Below are 24801 nucleotides of genomic sequence, written 5' to 3'. Positions count from 1 at the left end.
CTACAAACACATAAATGCACAAAATGATTTGATTCAATGATTTGATGTGATGCTTAAATACAATTGTATTTTTTAAACGTCTTAAAACATTATTTAAGTTCATCACATTCAGGGTTTTTTCTGGAGTGTACGGAGTTGTTGTTAACAATTCTTAAGCACTAGAAAATATTTGCCAAAACAGAAGTTATGTACGTAAGGTGGCATTTAAAATGGTTCATAAATAATAATAATAATAAGAGTGGATAAAATGATGTAGGGCTCTGCGTCTCGGTACGTAATTGGTCAACTCTACTATGCGTCTTGCGTCAGAGGCGGAAGTGAAGGCTTGGAAAAGAAAATCATGGCCGCCATCGCAACCGAGTATAGAAACGTTTCTTTCTTGTTTTTGCTTTTCATAATCGATCTGGTCTCATTTAACGGACGTTACAGATTGTAATCGATCGACGCGTGCACGCACGTGAAGTTTGGATGTCGTCGCGTGAGATCACCCAGCTGATATAACTCTGTTCACGTGTACCTTACAGTGAGTAAATAAATAACACAGACTTAAGTTTCTTTATGCGCAAACAGATTCATGGATGCTGGTGTTGTTATGTTAAAGTCTGTGTCTTTCAGGCCGTTAATGCGCACACATGACAGCAGCACGTGTGTTGATTATAATTCACTAGACTACATGTTGCTGTATAACCCTTGTTTGATGTTATGCTAGGATATTCTCAGATAAATCTAGGTTCTACAGGTGTGTGATAATAAGAGGTGAAATATGAACGGGTTGTGGCTGACGCAGCTAGGGCTGTAATGGTGTGGGGTTTTTTCTTACCGCTTTGAAGAAGAATCAAATTAAGTGGTTATGCAGTTAACACATCTTTTATTATTAAAACAACAACTTAGATAGCAATATGAAAAGAACGGTACATTTTCTAAAAAAGAAATGTGAAGTGGTGCTTGTCATGGCAATTTTTGAGGGACATAATGATACAAGAATGAGAAAATGAGTCAAAAGAGCCCAGATGTCTCCATGATGTTCTGATGCAGAGATATAAGGATTTGTTTATTCTGTGCTAGGGTACTGTATTTGGTGCGTGAATGATATAAACCAACCCCCATGTGTATTGGCAAGAATCATATCCAATTCATATCCCGATTCAAGGGTCACAATAAGATTGGATGCGATACATTCAGATACTGCAAGCAAGGTGATATACTGTGATATTTCTTATTTTGGGAATATAATATGATATACTTTTAGGAAAGCTGTATTCAAAAACACACCAAACCTTAGCAACAAAACTTGTTGTGTGAAGTTGCTCCAGAGACAGTTAAGAAACGACAAGGACCCGTGCAAAACCAAAAAATGCCATAAATGTAATGTCCATACCCCTTTTATTTGATAGCTGGTCCAGGATGGCACATATTTCACAGCACATTGCTATTAAATAAGTCAACAAGTTGTAAAATATTCATACAATCCATATCCATAATCATTCCTCTCTAAGAGCTTTATCCACACAGTAGGGGTTTGCCATATCATACCGTTCATGGTAATACCAATATAATTTTTTACATAATAAAAAAGTCATATCATGATATCCATGATATAGCGCTGTGATGACGTATGGTGCATTTACGTTCCCTAACGCGCACAGCAACAACACCTGAGAACAAGAGCAGCATGTCAGCAACGCGATTACAACCAAGCTGTAAAGGTACACGAGGAGGAGATACTTGCAGACAGCAGCTGGTGATGTGCTGCCAAAAAATAAACTAATGACTCAACCGAGCATCGCTGTGTAAATTACTTTAGTTACTGTTAAACTAAAGTGTTAAGGAGTTGCGTTATATAGGGAAAACCCTGCCTACTCATACCACTGTGATGACAGGAACTTATTTTAATGACTGAATTCAAATCTAAAAAATGTTCACATACTAGTTGTACTGACGCACATTTACTTTCACCGCCAGCATTTTTCATGATTTTCACAAAAGTTTAATGCCTTCCAGAAAATGCTCCTTTTTAAATATAAAAACATACAATATATGAAATAAAAGAGACCCTCTGCTTTCAATCAAAAAAATCCGTTTCATCCTACCTTCATGTGTTCTGTTTTTAGCACCTCTCAAATATGTGTAGGTTTCATCAAAAACACCAAATTTTGAGCAAAAAGCTCAAGCTGAGATAATTCCATTTTTGTGAAGGACTTTTGATAGAGATCAGATGCAGAGCGATCTTTAAAACATACACGGACATACAGCTGTTTGCCCTAGGGCCATTTTTTATAAGTTGCGGTATTGCAGTCAATGGCGGGGAAAGAGTTAATATTTAATTAGACAGAACCATCTTTTCTATTCATTTTCCATTAAATTATGCGATCTGATGAGTTTAAAGCTCAGTTTTACCCTGATTGTTTCTTCCGCGACTGCCGCGAGGCACAGGCGCACCGTCCACTCCTGGGTCCTAAAAGTACACTCCATTTCTCAGCATAGACAGATGCCTTGCTGATTTCTTCTGTGTTTATATGAAAATCTGATTTATTCACTTGATTTTTATCTGAACTACATGAGCATCTCACAAACCCAAATGTGCCATGAATAATGTTAATGTTATTTATTTTGATGTTTTTGCGAACAAAAGTTCACTTACATGTAAAATGATTTTGAAATCAAAATTTTAAATAGTTAGCTAATGACTTAAGTTACTGGGATCTGTGAAGAAAATCTGTGGTAGTGTCATAGTGATGTAAAATGTTCATACCATTTCATCTCTAGTTTGTACTTTGTATAAATTTGACTCATGCTGTGTGATTGTGTCGCTACTTTTGCACTTTAATTAGGGCTGCACGATAAATCGCATGTGTTTGTCACGCGCATCTCGTCAGTAATGCCGGTTCCTTGATTAGTATTAAATCGCCATCAGCTGTTTTCAGATGGAGCAGCTTTAACTACACAGAGCCGTAGTTCACTGACAATCGGGGCAATTTCACATTAATTATCGCGGACGTATTGCCTGCGATATGTATGCGATATGGCCCAGCTTGTCAGGGAACTAAGGCTCTGTGCAATTAATGTCGCGCCATCTGCTAACAGCTGATTGCGATTTAATACTAATCATGGAACCGGCATTACTGACGTGATGCGCGTGGTATCGCATGCGATTTATCGTGCAGCCCTAACTTTAATACTATTTCTGACAATGGATTTACACTTTGAATTAGGTAGTCTGTCATCAATAACAGCTCATTGGATGGAAATTACCCTTCCTTGTCCATAATTTTTATACCGTCATAAATATCATTACCGCAAAAATTCTTAAAATATCATGATATAATTTTGAGGCTATATTGCCCACCCCTACACAGTATTTAATTTTCCAAAATCTACGTGCAGTCACTGTGATTGGTGACTTTTTTATCTTAGTCATCATATCAGCCATTTGAACTATATTTATGATTGCTCGTTCAGTGCAATGGGCTTGACATTAGCGTTGCTTATTTACTAACATCTCTGAGCAAACATTTTACATATAAAAAGACTGTTCATTCATAACAAATGAGAGAAAAAAAAGCATGTGGTCGCAACTTTTAAAGCCAATAGGTGTGTTCGAGATCATCCGGCGCTGCGCAGACCGATCGGCGGGGTTTGCCGCTTGCAGTCGAGGGAGGAACTGAAGACGGAGCTGTGAAGCCGGACACCTGCTGCTTGCCGTAGTGACGTGTGCGCCGTGTTTCCTTGTTATTAATCGCGAATGAAGTGAATTAGATGCTGAATTTGATAAAAACAAACCTTTTAATAAAAAGTTGCAACCAGAAACATTTTATATCGAATATTTTAATTGCTGCTTATACTGTATACCCGAAAATAACGGGAAACAAGCCTATATTATTAAAATACCAATAGAGTTTGTTATTTTCATTTTTATTTTATTACACGACACAATATAACATATTTAAGCATATTAAAGTGTTTTTTCCTGTTTTAAAACATGAATTTATAATGTTTATTAGTGGAACTAAAGGTTGGATTAAACTTGAAACGCACGTGATCGTTGTCATCAGTGAGGCGACCAATCACGTCAAGCTGTTACGTCATTACAACTCCGGGCAGCCGCTCTGGAGAAGCTGCACCGGCTGAGCTAGCCGGCTACTCTCGAAACGCTCTCGCGGTACTTAAAAACCATATGACACAGTCACGTGCATGCAGCGCCAGCTGAAGTCGGACAAACTTACTAACCGGAATGCACTGCTTCAAGTCAGCCGCCGATCGGTCTGCGCAGCGCCGCATGAAGTCGAACACACCTAATGATTCCGGAGGAGCGCATGCTACTGGACACTAAGGGTGTGACGGTGATTATATTATCATGGGTAAGATCCTGAGAGACTGGTTGGATGCCTGAGTAAAATGAGTCCATCCCCATGTCTATATGACACTGTAAAGTGTAGGGCTGTAGTCAACCAAAGACATGCTTAGTCGACCAAAGTCCTGTCCTGCGCATCGATTAGTCGACTAAAAATAAAAAAAGACGCAATGTTTTGCATTTTGATTGAACATTTATTAAACAATTGTCATAGAGAATTTATAAAACAACAACGAAAAAACATCAATAATAATAAATAAAACTATAATAATAACACAATTCTTTGAAAATTAAGTGATTTTTTTAACTGCAAAATGAGGAGCTCTGTACTAGGCCTATATTGACAGTCACAATCGCGCACCTGACCACACCCGCACGCTACAAAAAATATAACTGCTAAAACTGCCAAATAATGAAAACTCCTAAAAGCTCTCGTTAATACAGGCTGTATATTCTTCTTTAATTTGAAGCTGTGGGTTAACTTTTGTCCAGCCGATCTAGGCGTTTTAAAACACACACACACACACACAAACACATACAAAAATAGCCTAAAACAATCCTAATAATAATAGGCTGTATAGTAGGATGGCCTATAGGTTTATTTTCGTTTTGTTACATTATTTAGGCTATTTTCAAAAGCGTCAACTGTACAAATAAATAAGTCCAGCAAACGCCGAATCGGAGGACAAATGGCTCCTTAGTTTCGAAATGGTTTGGGTACGAGGTGATCGTGTTGAAAAAAAGGCATTTGTCTAGCGTTAGAAGCTCATTTGAAACATTACCGCAGCTCATTTAAGAAAATGACAGCTGCGAAGAGACTCCGCTTTAGTTTGAGGTAGTGCTACAATAAAGAAGATCATCACCGTATCTGTTACCACTGAAATGTAGATGTAATATATTTCCAAATCTAAGCCCGTTGTAGGCGGAATGTTGCCGAATAGACTGCAACCCGATAAAACTAATGGATACCATAGGCACCTTAAGAATGCGTAAAAAGACGCACCGGCCAAGGCGGGTCTAACTCACTGTGTGTGAGAAAGCCCTTGTCATCTTCTAGAACGAATACAGCAAATATATTTAATGCTAATGTATGAGACATATAGGCATACGCAGAGTTTTATTAATTTATAATGAGGTGCGTTCTAGTTAACAATGCAATGCAAGTGAACGCGCCGTGCCGGCGCCTCCATGCGCGGTTATTATATTGTCTGCTATATTTGCTTTTTATTTATTAAATACATGCAGTTGGTTGATGAAACATTTATTAAAATAAAGAAACAATTTATACAAAACGAAATTCACTTTAAAGAAATGCTTTCTATAAAGCAAAACTTAATTAAGTGGTAAAAATAATGTCTGAGGATTTACAAAAACAAAACTTAATCTGCAATTTACTTATAGCCTAAAATACGTAAATGTTAATAATTTGGAACACAATCAGGAGAGACTTTCATTTAAATTATTTTATTGCTGTATTTTATTTACTATTCGAATGAAAGAATTTACAAAAAAATAGACTGTTGCCTATCATTTACTTTATGCAAACCTTGTGAGCAGGCGAACTCAAACTCCGTGACCTTTTTATGTAAAATGCAGCCAGACAAAAGATTTAGATTTCTTGGACATTTTGCTGACTAAAGCCAAAACAGGTAGTGTTTGAACTGAATGAATACAGCAGAACTACCTGTATTCCTTTCTGAGCAAAGTAGCAGTGCAGCCAGCCACAGGTGCGGTTTCAGAGTGTTCTACGTGGTGCGCTTAACTGTGGCGCTGTTACAAAATAGCCTAAATTAAAGCATTTAAAGTTTGGGATAAAACATGGGCTAATTATATTTAGAATACAGTAATATTTAATTGCTTATAAAGGAATAAATATCAAGGAGTAAATCAATGAAAATCTCTTTTTTGGGGAAAATAAATAAATTATGCAACTGGTCGACCAATGAAAATGTCCGTCGACCAAGACGGCATCGACTGATTAGTCGACTAAACGACTAAAGTTGACAGCCCTAGTAAAGCGAAGATATCTATCTGGGCATTTTATAATGGCATAGGATAGGTTGCTAGGGTACTGTCTTTTGTTGCTAAGGCATGGCTTGGGAGTGGCCAGTGATGATAGGCTACTTGCCAGCATGAATGATATAAACCAATTTTCATGTCGCCATGACATTCAGTTTTTAAGATATAACTGTTTGAATTTTGGGTTGCTAGGGTGCTCAAAAATGGTTGCGAATATATCCCATCTGAAACCTTTTTATACCCATATTTGGGCATGTTCCCTGTCCTATTATAAGCAATGTGGAATTTTGTGCGTCTCTTAGGGCTGAACGATACATCAAATTTTCATCGTCATCGCGATATGAACTCACGTGATGAACACATCGCAACAGACTTGATGCGATGAATAAAGGGAAAATGGTAAGCGCATGTAATAAACGTTTGACCTATCATGTTTTGCCCTGCGTCCCAAACCGCATACTTCCATACTATATAGTAGGCAAAAAGCACTACTTCTCGTACTCTTTGCATACTATATAGTATGGAAGTAGGCAGTTTGGGACGCACGGATGGTCAGGCGTTCATGCTATTAGGCCAATCAGGGGAACCCCCAAGTCAGCTACGCTCAGATTGATTTGTGAGGTGTCAGTTGCGACGCTGGGCCTGTTAGCAAAAACGATGGTGGAGAAAGGAGAGAAGAGTGAGGAAAATGTGTTGTCAGATGAAGACCTTGTGGTGAAAATGAACAGCACCCTGAGCTATATCATGGAATTATTTTGGATTTAGGAGAGATGACGCCGCAAACACAGGTACTGTGGAAGCGGTGATTCACATATTGTGTCTATTGCGCGCTCAAGTTCATTATTTCAAATGTAGGCGCGCAGTATGTGCACTCTGGAAGCGCCGCAGTCGCGACTCGCACTGCGGTGCGAAGCGCTCGTTTTTCCAGGCTTTTCAAAAACATTTTAACTTTTCAGAATGACACAAGCGCAGCGTGCAGATCATGTGACAATAACCTACGTGTCTAGCGTTTTCCACGTGTTTTTAGGCGCGACATGTGAATGCCCCCGAAAACATGAAAAAATATGAAATATTTATCGCAACTCACATCCTTATCGCAACATTAAATGATGTCATCGCACATCGCAACTTTTCCTCACATCGTGCAGCCCTATCTTACACCCTAGGGGTAGAATGTACACCCCATTGTGATGTATGTTCTTACAGAGCCTACCACCCTCTTTCTATGTTGTAACCCATATGTTTCTACAAAATCCTCGAGCGATATAAAAATAATACGTATGAGTAATAGTAATAGTTCTATCACCACAAATGATATGTATTTCTATATGCTAACTTTGTTTTTTCTATGTTTTTAATATAGTGTAATTCTAGAAAAATTTTGTCTTTGTCTATAACCCATTTATGTACAATACATTTCATAGAATAAAAACCTGAAAAAGCTGTAAAAACATGCCAACATTGTTTCTGATGAGTTGTGCAAAACCTTGATTCCTATTTCTTTCCTATTTCTTTAATTGATAATAGGTTCTTAATTGGTAAGCTTAGCAGCATGTTTAGAAGGCCGAATTTTAATGGTTGAGTTTCATCTGCCGATGTATTGTTTTCTATTTTTATATTAACAAGATTTGTGCGAGGCGAGGTAAATGGCGCTCTGTATTAGGCTTGTCGCGATAGTTGGTGAAACAGTGATTACCGGTGCTTCAGCCTCTCACTGGTTACATCACTGATGTCTTTCATCATCGTTTTGATATTTTCATGTAATTCAATCATTTAGTTTCATTAGAGAGAGCAAACACTAACAATTAAATGTGTCTGCTGTCTGAATTCAGCAGAGCTGAACGTGCATCACATCACAGAGCAGCAGGTGTCAGAGTTTCATTTATTTCTGTCAGTGACTGACTGACCAGATGATGGCAGAAGCAGCGTGCATACTTGTTTTGGTTATAATATACATATATGATGTTTAGGGGTGGCACGGTTCATGAAAAAAATCCGAACCGTTCGGTTCGCTTGTCTCGGTTCGGAGCGCGTGTGTGTCGCACGGTTCAACGGTTCATGACATGCGCAATGTAGCCTCATGCCCTGTATGTGACCTCAGATAGCGTGTTTCCCTTTCGCGCGAAAGAAGAGGTGACTGGTTTGGAGTGTGCAGGTTATGTTACGTGTAGAAATGGCATGTGGGAGCTAAGGAAGTCTGCCCGCAGTTGGAGGATGCGCTAGCGTCGTATAAGTTTGGTGTGTGAAAACATTTTTTATTTCATGTTACCTATGATGACACCGGAAATAAAACAATAGTTAGAACTGCAGTCTATGGGTTGAATGTGTTCGAACAGCCACAGGAGATCGCCTTCTCTCCGACCATTTATCTAATCTGAGGTACTGAACACATTTTACGTCTTTTCGTATTAGCGCTATTTTTAGCCTTTCATTGATAAAACGAAAGCGGCTGATTTCTGCGTAGTTTCATTTTGCTAGCGTGTGAAAGTTGCGTGATCTTATTTCATAAATTGCCCCTCAAAGTAAACGTTATGTTTCTCTCTCATCCACATATTCTCTCTGCAGTATTTAAGCAGCCTCTCAGTGATAAATCATTTTTGATAAATGTAAGTTATCTTTGTGTGCTACAAATGCACACAAAGTTCATGTACATGGCAATACACATTCTCTTTTTTGCCAAATAAATGAAAAGCTTTTTAAAATCATCAATGTCTTCCCTCTTGCTGTATCAAAATCTCATCTGGCTTTCCTCAGGGATGGTCCCAATAATGTGTTTAAAGTCAAATTCAGTTTGTGCATGATTACATTATATAACCCTTTTTAATACTGTATCCTAAATTATGGATAATTAATACATTATTAAGATAATACATTTCTGGAGTGTTAAAATTTAAAAGAAAAAATAACAACAAGAACCGTACTGAACCGAGAACCGTGACCATAGAACCGTGATACGAACCGAACCAAGGGTTTTGTGAACCGTGCCACCCCTAATGATGTTTATTAAAGCGAGATTGTTTTGTTGTTGTGTTTTTCATCAAGAAAAATAATAAACCCATCATTCAAGCAGCGCTTTATGCAGAAGTAGCCGGTTGCTCTGCTTGGGACTGGCGGGTTCTGTGAGAATTACCTGCCCACATTGACTCAAGCACTTAATTAAACCAGCTGTTGCACTTGCATTGCACGCACATTCATACGCGATTTAACCCTTGTATTGTGTTCGATTTTTGTGACGATTTTGATGGACCGGGTCAAATTGACCCGCATTGGATTCAATGCAATTCCTTAAATATCACATTATGAAAAACAAGAAGGAATTAGGTATGAACAAAACCATTTTAGTATCAGTCTTTGTCACACATTACAAACATTTAAAACTAAAAAGTATGATTTAAAAAAAATGCATTTAACCACAATTTTTAACATGTTTGTTTTAACAAATGTTGCACAAAAACTGTTTCAACATTTAACATTTTAAATTTTAATTCAACATGTTTTTTTTAACATACCTATGTTTAAGACATCCTAAATGAACTATTTAATATTGCTTTGAAATGAAATGAAGCTTTTCTTTTTCTAAATAGGCTCATATTTTGTTCTTGAGGCTCATTGTACAAAATCAAGAAATCACTGTTTACATGATCTGCATACATGAAGCATGTGCTTTCTGACTTCTTGCATTTTACACAAATGGTGCTTATTTTGGTGTCATGTTTTATGGGGCACAGCTAGCATCACCTGTATTCACATCTGGATTTTCTGTGGGTCTGAATTCATCAGCTATACATAGTATTTCATTTACATTGAAAATAGAAATGATAGTTTACATTTACTTTTCTGTGTCTGAGGAAGTCTTTATCAGTACAAAAAAAGTGGGAAAAGCTCACTTTTCCCTTTCCAGGGTAGTAAAACACCAAAATATATGCAATAAATGTATTTAATTTGTGTCTGTACAGTTGCGTTGGAACAAACAAATATGGGTCAAATTGACCCGCGAACATCAAAATCGTACCAAAAATCATTATTTGTGCTAAAAAAAAAAACACTTCAAAACACATCAGTGTATCCTAACTTTGCATGCATGTTCATGGCCCTAAATGAGAAAAAGTGACAAAATTTCTGGAAGAAAACTTTAACTTAAGTAGTATTTCATATAAATTGTAAATAGAAATTATAGCTCACTTTTACCATCTGTGTCTGTAAAAGTATTTTCAGTACTCAAAATCTATTTAGAAGCATTTTTACCCCCATTTTAGGGTAGGTAAACACCAATATAACAACAAACACTAAAAATATATATTTAATTTAGGTCTATACAGTTGCTTTGGCGCAAAACAAAATGCGGGTCAAATTGACCCGCGAACCTCAAAATCGTTACAAAATTGTTTTGGTACACTTCAAAACATATCAGCATGTCTAACCTTTGCATGCATGTTCATGGCCATAAATGAGAAAAAGTGACAAAATTTCTGGAAGAAAACTTTAACTTAAGTAGTATTTCATATAAATTGTAAATAGAAATTATAGCTCACTTTTACCATCTGTGTCTGTAAAAGTATTTTCAGTACTCAAAATAGTGAGGAGAAGCATTTTTACCCCCATTTTAGGGTTGGTAAACACCAATATAACAACAAACACTAAAAATATATATTTAATTTAGGTCTATACAGTTGCTTTGGCGCAAAACAAAATGCGGGTCAAATTGACCCGCGAACCTCAAAATCGTTACAAAATTGTTTTGGTACACTTCAAAACATATCACCATGTCTAAACTTTGCATGCATGTTCATGGCCATAAGTGAGAAAAAGTCACAAAATTTCAAGAATAGAATCACAGGTTAACTGGTTTATCCGACAGCTTAAAAATCAAAACGGGTCAAATTGACCCGGAACATAATATGAGGGTTAAAGTGCCCATCTTATGACTGCTTTTCCACAAGTTATATAGATGTATGAGTTCCATAAAGCATGTTTCAAAAGTTGTTTGCTCGAAATAGCTTGTAGGAAAAGATTGTTACCCATCTCTAGGAGCCTCTGTTTCAGGGCAGTTCAGATTGTGCCGTTTTGAGCTAGTCTTACATATTTATGAGCTGCTGCTCCTTTGATCACGCCCCACTACTAACGTCATGTGATCGTGCGCATGCTCAGTGGTATCGTGAGCAGTACAGACCATACAGTGTTATTATTTTATATATTATTATTATTATTATTAACGGTTTATGTTGCCAACAGACAAATCATGCAGAAAAGTATCACTAATAAGTACACTACAGGTGAAGAAACTCATGACACACAATGAGTAAATTGTGATGTTACGTTAGCAGTCACAACAATAAACTCGTTTTCCCTGGACAATGCTAACATATTCCCATTATAAAACATTTTCAAGCGCATTATTTTCGCAAATTACAGAAATTAAGACCCGGCGGGGGATGTATACTGCTTGTGGGCCACGTGCTAATTGCTAGAAGCTAGCGGGAGGTCCGGACCGTAAAGTTATAAGAGGCTCGGGGGTTAGCATCGTCCCCGGTCTCGGTGTGTCAAACTCATCATGACACAAAGATTCCAGCGTAAATTGTGATGTAGCAGTCTGAACAATACACTCGTTTTCCCTGGACAATACTAACATATTCCCGTTATAAACATTTTCAAACGCATTATTTTCGCAAATTACAGAAATTAAGACCCGGCGGGGGATGTATACTGCTTGTGGACCGCATGCTAATTGCTAGAAGCTAGCGGGAGGTCCGGACCGTGTATATATCTATGCGGACCGTAAAGTTATTAGAGGCTCGCCTCGTCAGAAAAGCCGGGGCGTACGGTCTCGGTTAGTTTGGCAAAAAGCTTTTAGCTCTAGCATCATAAATGTAGTATTTTGTGACAGAAGATGACAACATGCAAAATTTAACGTGACTTCTTACCTTTGTGATGAAACAACGCGATCGCGAATCGAATCCAGTCTGTTTCAGATGTGTGAATGATCCATGAAAGTCCAATAAAATACATCCAATTACCATTTTTGTCCACAAATGCTTATAATCCGTGAAATATAGATACATAGTCTGTTGTTTACATCAGATTTCGCATGAAGGTCTTATCGCCTACAATCTGAGGACTGTTTGCGTCGTAACACACTGTATATAAGATTACTCCGGGTTCCAATAACCACGCGTTAAAACTTTGTTTTTAAAAGTAGGTGGGAGTATAATCCATAATATCCAAATAGCGCTGTTATTTCCGTGAGAGATGATAACGGCACAGAGGGTCTCATTCAAGTGACTGCTCTATGCTCTCTAGCTACCTGGTGGGTGGAGACCTGCGAGTGGGGTGGTGGGCGGGAAAATTCAAACTGAATGTGACGAAACTTTTTGTTACGTCACAACGGAGCTGAGTTTTAACTCGCGCAATCTGAGACTCAAGGCAGAGGACATTCAGAAACCTGTATCTCACTCAAAACAGCATGGATGGATTTTTTTCCAAGTTTGTATGCGTGTGGGAGCATCAGAGACACAAATGAACACCCCAAAACCCAGAAAAAGGGAGTTTTTCATAATACGGCCACTTTAACGCAGCGTACGTACCGGTATCACCGGGTTTGTCACGCGCTGATTAACCGGTTGGAAAATTCTGTGACAGCAGCAACCCCACTCTGTATTTCTTTGTTCGAGAAACAGACATAGTCAAAATGTGTTGATACTTGTAATACAAACTCTGAGATATATGTTCTTGAAATGTCAAGACAGCTAACAGACAGATGGGTAAGCTGATCTGTCTGTTTCCTGACCTGGGCCCTGGATAGTCAGACATTATCACAAGTAAGACTATTGGTCAGATTTCTAGAGAGTATAGCACTTCCTTAAGAAAGAAATCATAGAAAACAGGAAAATGATGAAATATTTAATAAATGGTATTATACAGAATACATAATCGTATTGTTTTTACATGAACTTTAGCCATTCATACTGTAAAAATAATTTTTTGATTTACAAATAAAGAACAATACATATACAGTTGAGGCCAAAATTATTAGCCCCCCGTACATTTTCGAATATTTTCCTAAAGATCTTTTCAATGTTTGCAGCATTGAAAAAACCTGATATAATCAAACATTCACCAGTGCTTTTTAGTAGCTTTTGGAACATTTGGGAATATAAAATAAATTTTTAGGCTTGCTTTATATCAAATATCGTGAAAATGGGGTGGTCAAAAATAGTAGCCCCCATGTGAAGTTTTGCTTTCAAAACACACCTAATTAATCAATCAGCTTTCAAACCACACCTGTGCAGTCAATTGGCTTCCTAACCACACCTGAACATTCAATCAGCATAAAAGGACTCTAAGGAACAGGACACTTGAACACATTATTGGGAGAAACTACTTACTCACCATACCAAAGACTAAGGAAATCAGTCGTGAGCTCAGAAAGAATAGTGGAGGCTCATGATAAGGGGGAAGGCTATACTGCCATTTCCAAGCGTTTCACAGTGTCTAGAACCTCTGTATGTTGCATCATTGCCAAGTACAAGGAGACAAATTCTGTAAGAAACAAACCTGGGCATGGTCGTAAGCGCAAGATTTCAAGAACTCTGGAGAGGAAAATAGTCAAAGATGTCAGCAAGATGCCCCGGACATCTGCCAAGATGTTTGTTGCTGACCTTGCCTCTTCTGGAGTTGATGTTTCAAGGAACACAGTTGTGAGGGCTCTTCATCGTGGTGGGCTTCAGGGCCATCGTCCCAGAAGAACCCCTTTACTCAAACAGCGGCACATCACAGCCAGACTGAGGTTTGCCTGTGAACATTTGAAAGGTAAAGATGAGTTTTGGGAGTCTGTGCTTTGGTCTGATGAGACTAAACTGGAACTGTTTGGGCACATGGATGTTGCTTATGTTTGGCGAAGAAAGGGTGAGGCCTTCAACCCTAAGAACAGAGTTTCCACAGTTAAACATGGTGGTGGGAGCATCATGCTGTGGGGCTGTTTTGCTGCCTCAGGCACAGGGAGCCTTGTTTGGGTGCATGGCATCATGAAAAAAGAAAATTATGTTGACATTTTGAGGGATAATATGCAGAAATCTGCTCGTAGTCTAGCCTTAGGTCGTCGCTGGGTCTTCCAACAAGACAATGACCCAAAGCATACATCGAAATTGGTCCAACAGTTCCTGAAGGATACCAAAACCAAGGTACTGAAGTGCCCTGCACAGAGCCCAGACCTCAATCCTATTGAGAATCTGTGGCAAGTGCTCAAAGTGAATGTCCATGCTAGGAAACCACGTAACTTGGACCAGCTAGAGCAATTTGCAATGGAAGAATGGGATAAAATCCCTCAAGAGACCTGTGCCAACCTAGTAAAGAAATACTCTAAGAGGTTGTTGTCAGATGTTGCTCAGCCAGGGTGCACTATTAAAGCAATAAACCCCAAGAAGCAGTGGGTTACCAGTGCATTTTATAACGGCTAAGGGGCGTTGTTGCACTGTAACCCCACTGCTTCGAGGGGGTTTATTGCGTTTATAAAACGGTTACTTCATATGCATAACGTTAGCGGGATTTTATCAAATAAAACACAAATAAGTTGTAATTATATTAGTACAGATATTACTCTTCCGCCAAACAAAGTAGTTCCTCAGAATCAAGTGTGACTGAAACAGAGCGCAGTTCCCAACCAACAGAGATGCAGCAGAGACACAATGAAAATATGATATAAGACTGTGGTGTTTATTTTATAAATCAACATTCATCTAATTTATACATTAACATTGATATTGTGCAACTGTTGAAGTGATGATCAAATATGCTTGGAAGCATGCTGAACTCCCAGTCAGCGTTTTTTTTTTTTTAAGTTGCCACCCAGTTTTAGTTTAATGCCTTGCAGAAAAATTATCTTTAAATAAACATAAAATATCCAATGAAAGAACAGACCATCCGCTTTCAAACAAAAACAAACACAAAAACGTTTCATCCTACCTTCATTTGTTCTCTTATCACCTCTTAAAGCAACACTATGTAGTTTTTTTACCTTCAAATAATCTCTCTAAAATTATTTCAGTGATAGAACAACTTTTAACTGGACAAATTGTACTGTTGCTGCAACCTGAGCAGCCTCCTAGCTGCTACAAGCACACTCTGAAAGTGGCGGTGGAGGGTAGGAAACACAGCTCCGCCCCTCCCCCTGCCTGCAGAAGAGTGTCTGATACCAGGCACTGTTGCGCTTTTCAACCACATGGGGGAGCTGTAAGTCATTTTTACATGGAAACTACACAGTGTTGCTTTAAATTTTTTAGCTAAAAGCGGAGATAATTTCATTTTTGTGAAGAACTTATGTAAGAGATCAGATTCAAAGCCATCAAAACTTACACGTTGTGTTTTCAGTGTTGAGTGAATGCGTCAGTGTTTAAGTTGGGAAAGATCGCCACCCAGTGGATAATAGAGGACGTATGAACTTGACTTATAAACTCCTCAGACAACGTTTTCTCTTTATCGACGATATGACTCTACAATATTTATTGACAGTTATCTGGATATCGCCATTAATTGTGCAATTGTAGACAAATTAAAAATATGATTAAAGACACTGTTGTTTATTTTCATAAACCAGTATGCAGCAACAGTGGCGCAGTGATATTTATGTAATGTGGTCTGAACCGTGAGGTTACCAGTGTATTTTATCACGGCTTAGAACGCGTTTCAACCAATCAGAATGAAGAACCAGAACTGCCCGTTTTATAATGACTATTAATGACCAGGGGGCTAATAATTTTGGATGTTTCTTTTTTGCCCTTTCTTGTTTCAACTTACTATTTAAATTAAATATCCTAATCAAACTTGGTGGATATTTTTTCTTTGTTATTTTGGAAACAAATCCACAAAAAAATGAAGTACTCCCACACTGCAGCTGTAGCGTTTGGAATGGAAACTTGGCAGTTTACACTTGGTATTAAGATGTGTTTTTATCGATCAGATCACAAGTGGACCAGAGAGACATATAACGTTTAAACCTGGTATTTAACTCTGTCTCTTTTGTTCACTTTCGACCGGTTCTGTCCTGAATACTATGAGGGTTTGGTCTGTTGAGACTGTGGGCTAGTCTCTCCGCTGTCATTTAAACGCAAGCGGAAGTAATAATGAGTTTATATGGACGCGAACTAATATTATGTCTCTGAATTTTCAGCGCTATTGATGAAATAGGATTGCTCAACTTTCACACACTTGCAAAATGAAACTGCAGAGATCAGCCGCTTTAGTTTATTAATGAAAGGCTAATAATAGCGCTGTTCACCATGTGTTCATACCAGAACAAGCATGCAAATGTAAATGATAGTGGCTGGAAAAAAAATTATCGAGTTCATTTTATTCATTGTGCGATTAATTGATTTATTGTGTATCGCGACAGGTGCATAATCAGGTGACTGTGCGTCATTGAAGAAAAATGTGATCGCATGCAGAATAGTGTAATAAAAACATGATAAGCAGTGGAGCATCACACAGAACTTGTGTGTCATTTGAAGTATATGCACACAGCTCTTACGATTATGCTTTGCTGTGATAATGGCTGCAGTGAGACTGAAAGCTAAGATGCAGAGCGCCATTTTTTTGGTTTATATTTTTGCCCTTTTTTATGGTTTTTGGTTGCTGAAATTTCAGTGCATCCCTTACCGTTCTTTTGTGATAATAAAATAACATTCGAAGGATTTAAGTTTTAAAAAGCTTGAGTAACTGCATTTAATAATAATTGCTATGTGCTCAGAATCTGTGAAGACCACACTTTTTAGAGTGTATTGTACCCCTATGTATACTGCCCATTTGTGGCGACATTACACGAAAAGAAGCATGCGGAGGCTAAATGTTGCATATAATGACGGAATGCGTTTACTGATGAAGGTTCCACGATGGAACAGTGCAAGTCAAATATGTTTGTCAGTGCTGGTGTGCCAACCTGTGCTGCTGTAATACGAAATCTTATGCATAAATGTATATGTAGATTATTGGACTCTTCTAGCAGTATCATTTTATTATTGACGAACCTGGCACAGAGTTCAGTCAGGTTTTTTTCAAGGATGTGCAATCATTGGCGTTTTAGTTTATATGTACATGAGTAAGTGTAACTGTATGTGTCTATCTGTGTGTATTTGTTGTTGTTGTTTTATGGACCAAGAGAGAGTGTCCTTAATAAAAGATTATTATTATTATTATTATAAAAAGATTATTACTGTTCTCTGAATGTCATGGTAAATTAAGGGTATGTGAATGTTTTAATTCTCCATCTCCCAGGTTATGGCAATGGTGTCTGTAAGAGGTCTCTTCTTCATCGTTACTCTTTTCCTGGGCAGCTTTTTTGGCAGTGTGTTTATGTTGGGTCCAGTTTTGCCTGTGATGCTGTTGTCACCTGCGTGGTACCGCTGGATTACTGACCGCATTGTTGCCACCTGGCTCACTCTTCCAGTGGTACGTATCTTATCATCTTCATCGTCTTCATCCACAGCAGCACTGATAAACTCATGGTCCTCAAACTTTATTATATAGAATTTAGTTTTCCTCTCCCTTGATGCGTGTCTGGGTTTAATGACAGGCATTGTTGGAGCTGGTGTTTGGGGTGAAGGTGGTGATAACAGGTGACGGTTTTGTGCCTGGTGAGCGAAGCGTAATAATAATGAACCATCGCACCAGATTGGATTGGATGTTCCTGTGGTGTTGTCTGTTGAGGTTCAGCTACTTGCGTCTGGAGAAGATCTGCCTTAAAGTGGCGCTAAAGGCTGTGCCTGGATTCGGTGAGCCAAAACTTCATCTTTGGGTGAAATAATGAATGGAGTCAATGGAGTTGTGTTTTGAATTATCCTCAGAGCTTGTCGTGTGTTTGCGTGTGTTTGTCTGTCTCTCTCTCTCTCTCTCTCTCTATGCGTTTGTGTAGGTTGGGCAATGCAAGTCGCCTCCTTCATCTTTATCCAGCGTCGCTGGGAAGATGACCGCAGTCACATGACCAACATGCTGCAGTATTTCTGCCACATCAAAGAACCGGTACAGCTTCTGCTGTTCCCAGAGGGAACCGACCTCACTGGTAAGATCATTGCCTGTGATGTACAGCTCGAGAGGTCTCTCAAGTGGTTAGGAGTTACCATTAGGCCATTTGCGTGTTTGCAAACAGAGATTACTTTTTTTCTGTGGGCGGAGCACAACTGGTGGCAGAAAGTGACAGCTCTACAGTAGTGGTGTGAAGTGACCAGGGGCCTCATTTATAAAGCGTATAGATCACAACCTTTGTTTGGGAGCTGCCGTACGAACGTTTCCAGCCCTGTTTTGTGTGTATGCCAATTCCCACGCAAAGGTTGTGATCTATAAAAAACATTTTTGGCTTTCGTGCTTATGTAGACTTTTAGTAAGGATCTTACGCCCAGTTTTTTAAATAAGACCCCAGGTGTTTAAGGCCCTATAATGACTGCTGGAATGTTAAAAAAATTATTTGCTAAACAATGTAAAATAAATATAGTAAAAAGAACATTCTGAATGTAACTTGTGCAATGGTAAAACAATTTTGCAAAATAATTAAGAAAATGTAAAAGAAATTAGCCTTCTGTATTTACAGCTGTATATATTACTAGCCTTGTATGAATTGATAAGAATTATTTAGTGGTGTGCTTCAGATTTATCCCTTAATAAAATATGAACACATACATACAGTCAACTAAAGTATTTATTATCTGAAAATACATTTGACAGTAATATTATTGATTTTTCTTAAGTGATAAATAACTGCAAAGGCAGCCACAAATCGAACACTATATTTTAGTTTTAAAAAATAAATAAACAAATATTATAAAGGAATAATATAAAAAAATAATAATTTTTTACTTTAACTGTCCTATCCATTGAACTTGTAAGTCTATGTGTACTGTACTGTTTTACTCCTAGCGTAGTCAATGTTTTAGCAACCACTTACACTAATGTTGCGTTGACCAAAATGTATATCATCTGTAGATTTTCCAGTACAAATCTTTCTGACCTGTGAATCACTCATGAATCTTATAATAGTTCAATGATTTATGATCAGTTCCTCCAAATGTTTAAAGATGATGCAAAAATAAGACCCTGCAAACTAATGAATAAACTTGTCTGATATTGATACCAGTTGGCTAAAAAAATATGGGAAATAAAACAAAAAAGCAAGTTTAAAAAAAAAAAACCTAAAACCTAATGTTGTTTTACTGTAATCTTACTGATTTGTGACATTTAGAACACACAGCACAGTTTACAGATCTCCTCTTGCAAATAGCGCATGCAGTGCGCTTTGGTGTCACCAGTGCTCATTATGCGTGAATGTTAATGTGATGCTATGATGATGATAATAATATTAATAGTATAATAGTAATTTAAAACATTAATGGGCAAATAGGCCAACTATTGACATGAAGGCTGTTTCTATCTGCGATACATCAATAGATGATGCTCTAACCCCATTCTTTCAGCTCATTTCAATTACTTTTGTCTTTCATCTTTCTACGCAGATAACACTCGTGCCAAGAGTGATGAGTTTGCTGAAAGAAACGGTCTTCCAAACTATAAGTTTGTCCTTCACCCACGTACCACCGGCTTCACCTTCATCGTAGACACACTGCGCAAAGGTCAGAGGTCATTCATTATTTCATTATTATATTCTCAATTCATCATTGTCCACAGAGTTCTGCCATGCTTGAGCAACAGTGAATTAAAATTAAAACAACATTCGATATGAACATTTCAATATACTGTATGTTATACTGTAGTATAACATACAATATATTATACTACAGTACTGTACATAGAATACACTATATACATTAACAGGATATACTTTATGAAATAAATACATTTTGGTAGTGATCACTCACAAATGTGGTGATCAAACACTTATATTCATGTGACAAAGATATGTAATATAGGCAGGTGTGTTTAACAATTTAACAATAAACTTAATTATACCAATTGATTTTGATATCAGTGCACTAAACAATAAACTTTACTTATTATTAGTAACTTTATAACACAAACAGAACAATATATAATCTAATCGACCAAACGCATTTTAATAACGGGTATAAAACTGTTGTGAAGGCACTGACTGCCTCCTGAACAAGAGACCACTGAATGAAGTGACGGGCGATTGGCTAGTGAGGGACCTGGGTCACCACCAGTAGCAAATAATAGAGCGCGCTCTGCTGGACAAACAAGTACTTACATCATTCAAAAGCATCCTTTTTAGTTTGTGGAAAAACATTCATAACCGGTGCATATATGTGGCTTATACGCCGAAACGAATATATCTGCGACATGCTCATATCTGCAGATAAAATCGTCAAAACGATAAATCGGTCAGGCTCTACTTTAATCTCTTAACTCAGCTTTTACGTGGTATGACACAGACAGACAACTTATGGTTCACTTGTGATGCAGCGTTAAATCTAAGCTTGTTTTTTAAATTGGAAATTCTTAAAAACATGATTTTCTTAGAACGAATTTCATCTAACCTTTGACATGGCCTACTCCTTATTAAAGATATCAAAATGATTTTCATCAAATGTTCTCTCCTTCATATAGAATGATTTTATGTAAAAAGAAGAAAAAAAACGTAAATGACCAAAAAATTACTTTAGCTGGGTTTCACAGGTGGTTCATATTTTTTTGCCCATGTGATTTGTTAAGTGAGTATGATTAGGGCTGAAGTCTACTGGACAGTAGAACATCTGCCACCTTATAGGATATTGGTACTATACATTTAAGTGTCAAGAGGCATTTATTTGTCATTTGCATAGTTAACACTGGGGAAAACTGGGCATTGAAAGGCTTGTGACGAGGCTCAGACATACAGTGACAATAAAATTGTGATTACCGCGGTAGAACGGTGTCTAAAATGTCTTAGTAGAGTGACGTAGAGCGACATGGAGGAAAATTCAAGTGGCAGTGTAGATGCAATAAATAAATGCAATAAATAAACTGATAAACTTAAGAGCAGCACACATTAAACTGTATGTATGTATGCATGCATGTATGTCATTTATTTGCGTTTTTTATAATAAATCTTTAAAAACAAATTATGGATTTAAAAAGAAAACATGTTCAATATTGATTTCAATAATTTTAATGTTATTATAACATAAAGATGCTATGTGGAAGTTTTTAACAGAAAATTGTGGGTTTTATCTTGTCACTTTCCTGGTATAGAAAACACATTTATACTGAAATTAGTCAAAATGTATTTATTACGTTTTGGAATCAAAGTCTTCATATATATATATATATATATATATATATATATATATATATATATATATATATATATATATATATATATATATATATATATATATATATATATATATATATATATATATATATATTGTGTGTGTGTGTGTGTGTGTGTGTGTGTGTTCCTGGTAATTATCACGTTGTGATGACCAATTGTCCCCACAAAGATAGGAATACCAATAAATCTTTGACCTTGTGTGGACATCTTTGACGTGTGTGTATGTATATATGAATATATGTGTGTTTGTGCGTGTATGTCTGTGTATGTCGAAATGTTACTTCTGCATTTTACCGTAATCCTAGTAGGTAGTGAACACAAGAACATACAGACCCAGAGCAGTGGGCAGCTATCATTGTAGAGCATGAGGACTAATTGTGATATACCTAAAAATTCACTGTCAGCCTCTTAAAATCATATGCATGTTTGAACATGGCCTGTGTTTTATTAATGTTGATTTTGTTTATGCGATTATTTATATACAGTCATTTTTCTTTTCTCAGGTGGTAACTTGGATGCTGTCCATGACATTACTGTTGCATATCCTCAAAACATCCCACAGACGGAGCGCCACCTGGTCCTGGGCCTTTTCCCACGCGAGATTCACTTTCATGTGCAACGCTACCCACTGTCGTCTCTGCCCCGATCAGCTGCGCAGCTGCAGTCCTGGTGTCAGGAACGCTGGGCTGAGAAAGAACAGCGTCTGCAAGAGTTTTATCAGGCTTCTCCGCGCGCATTTGACTCCCCTGAAGCTCGTGTGCCTCCATGTAAGAGCGAGCTGAGAGTATCACTTATTAAAGCTGCTTCACTTCTGTACTGGAGCTTCTTCATCGCTCTGTCTTTTGTGGGGCTGTGGCTCTGGGCTCCCGCACGAGTCTACTTCCTGCTTATGGTGATCTTCTTTCTGGGTCAGCAACGGCTAATGGGCGGAGTTGAGATGATGGAATTGGCGTGTCATCGATATTGGATTGGTGACGGTTCAAAGGACGAACAAAGCAATGGAACAGAGTTAAAAAATGAATGAGAAGAGATGCTGGACCACGATTTGCAGTACGTTTGCTTGTTTAAAGTTAACAGTGGCGCCTCCTGCTGGCTAAGAGCCGCACCAGAGACACAGAGACTCTGAAAAATAGGAAATAAGGGGTTTACAAAATGTCATTTTCTTATATGATCAAAAAACTCATACGCAATTGGTTCCCAATTACCAATTAAGGGTGTACATGCGTCTGTGTTTGTGGCTTTGAATATGTTGTTTATGACAAATTTGTATAACAACACGAGTAGTAAATGGGTATTACAACATAAACATGCTTTACAAGGACACTTCAAAAACCCAATCATTTAAAATGTGAGCACGTTTTTATTTTTATCAAAAACGCTAAAGATAAGAGTGAGGTTTAGGGGTGGGGATAGAAAAATGAGCTCAGTATGAAAACCATTACAGCTAAACTGCATTTGCCAATCTTTGTTTGTGTGTGTATCTCTAAGGATTGTTTTAATATTGTTATTTTACACTCTTTTCTATTTGTTTCTTTTGTCTGAGTTTCATATTTATGTATATTTGTTTAGATTGCTTTTAAACATTTTTTCTTTTGTTTTGTTCTTTTAATTTTATTTATTTTACTAGTATGCTACGGAAGCATAGTTCATTACCACTGTTTGTAAAACAGCAGCAATACATAGTTTCGGCTTTTTGTTTGTGTCAGACATCAAAAAACGCTGCTTTTTGAATGCACGATTGCTGCGGCCGTTGCATATGCTGCAGTTTCAATGGGCCGGCCGTTCGCTCGCGTTAATCTGTCTGTGATGTCACACGGTCTTTTGGTGATGTTAAATTAGCCGCTTCTTCAGTCAAGAGCGAGTTGCTGTGAAAATGCTACATGATTTCTTTGTGTTACTCTTTATGACAATCTACATTAGAATCTTACACATCAGGACAATGTTGAGTTACCAATATACTACGTTTCTGAATAATGACTCAATTGAATGGTTCAGATTCTTATCCTGCTATCATTTATATCCCTTGTTTTTTCTTCTGTTAATTTTTGTTTTTATTTACATTACCCTTCTCCCTGTCTGTCTCACCTTTGGCCTATGATGTGACATTGCTTGTCAAACGCACATATTTACAAACTACCAGAACACTAATATTTACATTGGCTGCATGTTAATAATTCATGTGTCATAGTAGTAAAACATGTTTAAATAGCCAATGTAAATGACTAGTACGTAAATGACTTGTGTTGATTAGTATTTGCACTGGTTTTAGAGTTAATCTGGTACATAAATTACTTTGACCTGTTCACTGTGATGGAAAACGTCTGCATGAATAAATGTCAAAATGGGTCCTGCAGTTATTCTCCAGCTCTTACCAGACCCACCTGGGCAGGCTATTCAAGGTCTAAAGTGTCACTTAAAAGACACAGGCAGGTGAGGTTTAAGCCGGGTTAGGGTTAAACTCTGCAGGACTGCAGCTCTCCAGGACCGCCGTTCGCCACCACTGGTCTAAATGTAAGAGGAGCTTTGTCTGTTTCACGTGTACAGCAATCACTCAGGTATATTAAGTCACTGAAATTGCACTATTGAGCAGAAATAAATCAATCATTGAGTAAATCATAGCCTGTAACCATTTATGCCCGTAATAATAGCAAGTAAAACAAAAAATAAAAGATATCTTCAAAAACAGCTAAAGCCAAACTCTAAAAGTGGAAATGTGTTTAAAACAAACAGTAGCATATTACCAAATGGAATGCATATAGCCCACATATGTTTATATAATATGCTGATCATATAAAATCCTTAGTCAATAAAATATAGGACCATATGTTAATGGATAATGTTTATATTAATTCTTGTGTGTTGTCAGGAAATGATGTTATGATTTGAAAGAATAAAGCAAGTAATTGAATTATTTTAAATTGACTCTCTTGTCTTCATTTAGTGCATATGTAGCATAGTAATGTAATGTGTTAATGAGTATTTCTCCAATAGTTGTTTCTTTTCATTTGTTATGCATTGTAATTTTATTGATTTTTCTATAAAATGCAATGCTACATCCATTGCTTGTACACAGTAAAATAATATATGCAAATTTTAAAGCAAGTGTATAATGAATTTGACCTTTTAATATCATAGTCTTAACCCTTAAAGGTATACCTCTGGTCTA

At 37.4% G+C, this 24801-nt stretch overlaps 1 protein-coding gene across 1 annotated transcript; it reads left to right on the top strand.

Moving 5' to 3' along the window:
* Nucleotides 1–312: 312 nt before the first annotated feature.
* Nucleotides 313–24553, top strand: lclat1 (lysocardiolipin acyltransferase 1). The gene is made up of 6 exons (XM_065295985.1): nt 313–523; nt 17633–17806; nt 17931–18129; nt 18270–18416; nt 19861–19977; nt 22139–24553. Exons 2-6 carry the CDS (start codon nt 17636–17638, stop codon nt 22657–22659), a joined length of 1155 nt encoding a protein of 384 aa, XP_065152057.1. The 5' UTR covers nt 313–523; nt 17633–17635; the 3' UTR covers nt 22660–24553.
* Nucleotides 24554–24801: the final 248 nt, after the last annotated feature.

Source organism: Paramisgurnus dabryanus, chromosome 20 (genome assembly GCF_030506205.2).
Source record: "Paramisgurnus dabryanus chromosome 20, PD_genome_1.1, whole genome shotgun sequence".
Lineage (NCBI taxonomy): Eukaryota > Metazoa > Chordata > Actinopteri > Cypriniformes > Cobitidae > Paramisgurnus > Paramisgurnus dabryanus.
The sequence above is the reverse complement of the archived record's forward strand: the minus strand, read 5'-3'. Positions and strand labels throughout refer to the sequence as shown.